Here is a 2674-nt window from a genome sequence, read left to right on the forward strand (position 1 = left end):
CCTATTGGTGTCACTGGTGAGAAAGGCCCTCAGGGAGAGAGAAATCATGGCCCTTTTCCAGGCCTTCATACTTGGTTGACGCATCAGGAAAGGGAGTGCTCCATTAAATATTTTTTTTCTTAATATGACAAGATGAGTATGTTTTTAGGGTGTTGTCATTACCGAACTTGTTAAGACAGGCATATTAACTCCTTTGATAAACACTGGCATAAATAGTACCCATTGGTTCCGGTCACATGGAAGGGAGGGGGGCGGGGACTGACTTTGATCTCTAAACCGGGAAGTAGCTAGCTTCAGTCACTCTTCTGGGATGTATGGTGCATATGACAGCCACAAATATTACAAAGTCTCTCCACCAATCCCCATATCCTTCTGGCCCACCACATAGTAGGCTGGCTGTGTAAGAACTACAACCAACAAGGAAGACACTGCAGGATTTTCTCAAGAGTCATCCGGATTCAACTTGCAGCAAGAAGCTGTTCTCAGTAAGACTGGGTGATGAAAGGTGATGGCTGTCTGGGGTTGGGGTAGGACAGGATTTAGGGAGGAAAGTGTTGTAGGAATGGGGGGGAGGGGAGGAAAGGATGGATAAAGAGAAAAGATGACTTTTCATAGGGTAATTATATAATTCAGTGGGGATGGGAGCGTAGTGATATAAGTAAGCCAAGGCCACAGTCGGTATGTAGGGAGTTGGGCACAATGAGGTAAAACCGAGACAGGAGCAGAGTGAGTAAGGGGGCAGAAAGGGCAGGAGGAAAATAAAGGTGAAGGCAAAATAGGGTGTGAAGAGAGAAGGGGCATAGCAGGGTGAGAGGAGCTAGACATATAATGGGGCAAAGAGGATTGATGTCAGTAGGGGAATGAGGATAAAGGCACAGTAGGGTGTATAGAGATGGGAGCACAGGGAAGGGAATGTTGTGTTATGTAGAGAGGAGAGCATAGAGTAAAATGGATAGAAATACAGTCAGTAAGCATTTATTAAGCACCTACTGGGAAAGAAAAACAGGCTGCTCCTGCTCTCAGTGAACCCACAGTGAAGGATGTAGCAGAATAGTGGAAAGAAGGGGGATAGATCACAGGGGGGTGAAGGGAACATAGGGTGACAGTGAGGTGAAGGGAATAGAGAGGAGATTAGATAAAATGACATAAGAGAGGGAGATTGTGGAATAAGTGAGTGTGAAGCAGTTATGAGTGGATCTAGGGATCCATTGAGGTAAATGGGGATGGGTGCCCAGCTGGCTAAGGAGACAGTACTGAAACCAGAGCAGGGGGCCGCTGAATTCTTGAACATATAGCTTCTTGCCCCCTGCCCCCTTCATTTTTCCTCCCCCGTAGGAGAAATGGCACCAGCTCTGGCGGGCTCAGGCCCCCTCTTGCTTCTCTTTCTGGGGCTGTGGGAGGTCCCAGTCAGCGCAAAGCCTCAGAACCTGACCTCCGCCCAGTGGTTTCAAGTTCAGCATGTCCAGCCCAGCCCTCTCCAATGCAACAAGGCCATGGGCAGGATTAACTCTTACACCCACCGCTGCAAACCCCTTAACACCTTCCTCCATGACTCTTTCCCAAATGTGGCTGTTGTCTGTGGATACCCCAGCATAACCTGTAAGAACGGCCAGGAGAATTGTCATCAGAGCCCTAATGCAGTTTCCATGACTCAATGTGACCTCACCTCTGGGAAATACCCCAACTGCCGCTACAGGGATTCCTCCCTTGTTAAAGCCTTCATTGTGGCCTGTGATCCCCCTGAAGCTGGCGATCCCCCTGGATTCCAGCTGGTTCCTGTGCACCTGGATGGCACCATTAAGCACCTGAACACCTTCTGTCCAATACTGCGGCTGGGAGACTGACAGCTTGACTTGGATCTTTTGCTACTTTCTGTACTGGTCCCTAGGGGCTTCTCTTCTAGTTTAGAATTCTAAAGTAGGGCTTCTTAAACTTTTTCCACACCTGACCCCTTTTCACCCAAGAAATTTTTACTCAACTCTAGGTATATAGGTATATAAAAAAGGCACACAAATCAAACACTTACTGATAATCATAAAGAAATTTATTTTAAAACAATTCTTTGGTATATCATTTTACTATTTATTAAAGACAAAAGCAAATTTATGTACTAATGAGATGGAAGTGCTTGTTTATTTTTACATAAAGAAATCTTGGCAGAATATTCGACCCGGCAGGATGTAGAGTATCTTCAACGTTTTTCAGAGTTTGTCAATATTTCAATTTTATAATCGTCAATGCTGAGAACACCGCTTCACATAAGTACGTAGTACAAAATGGAAAAAGTATATGTAGGGACATTTCAGAAATTGTTGGAAATTCTGTCCTCATCCTAAATCAAAATACATTTTAAAATTTTGTTTGTACAATAAAAACACCTGCAATTCATAATATATAATAGTGTTGAATCTAAGCCAAGCTATTTCTAGCAGTGTTTGTTGGCTTTGTGTGGCACGAAGGCATGTGCAGTGCAAAGTACAAATGCTGTGTGTTCAGAACCAATGCTGCAGCAATGCAATATGGGCAAGTGCTGCCAGAAACACCTCAGATTCATTATGTGTTTGATTTTGAATTAATTTTTTGGTTGTTGCACCTTCAAGAAGCCTTTTATTGTTGCCAAATTTTTCATGACCTCCACATCCAGTTACATAACCCCACATGAGGTCATAACCCA

General features: G+C 44.4%; 1 protein-coding gene across 3 annotated transcripts in view; it reads left to right on the plus strand.

Moving 5' to 3' along the window:
* Positions 1–255: 255 nt before the first annotated feature.
* The window catches only part of RNASE8 (ribonuclease A family member 8), a 17236-nt gene continuing 14817 nt past the window's right edge, over positions 256–2674 (plus strand). The window contains exons 1-2 of one of the 3 annotated variants that reach the window (XM_069097745.1): positions 256–485; positions 1269–2114. In XM_069097745.1, the coding sequence (XP_068953846.1) occupies positions 1341–1844 (504 nt within the window). In that variant the 5' untranslated portion in view covers positions 256–485; positions 1269–1340 and the 3' untranslated portion in view covers positions 1845–2114. Of the gene's footprint in view, positions 486–1268; positions 2115–2674 lie in introns of those variants that run through there. The other 2 variants (XM_069097744.1, XM_069097746.1) reach the window with 2 other exon arrangements.

Source organism: Petaurus breviceps, unplaced genomic scaffold (assembly GCF_028583685.1).
Source record: "Petaurus breviceps papuanus isolate PSGF00001 unplaced genomic scaffold, PetGlider_PUasm1.0 37, whole genome shotgun sequence".
Lineage (NCBI taxonomy): Eukaryota > Metazoa > Chordata > Mammalia > Diprotodontia > Petauridae > Petaurus > Petaurus breviceps.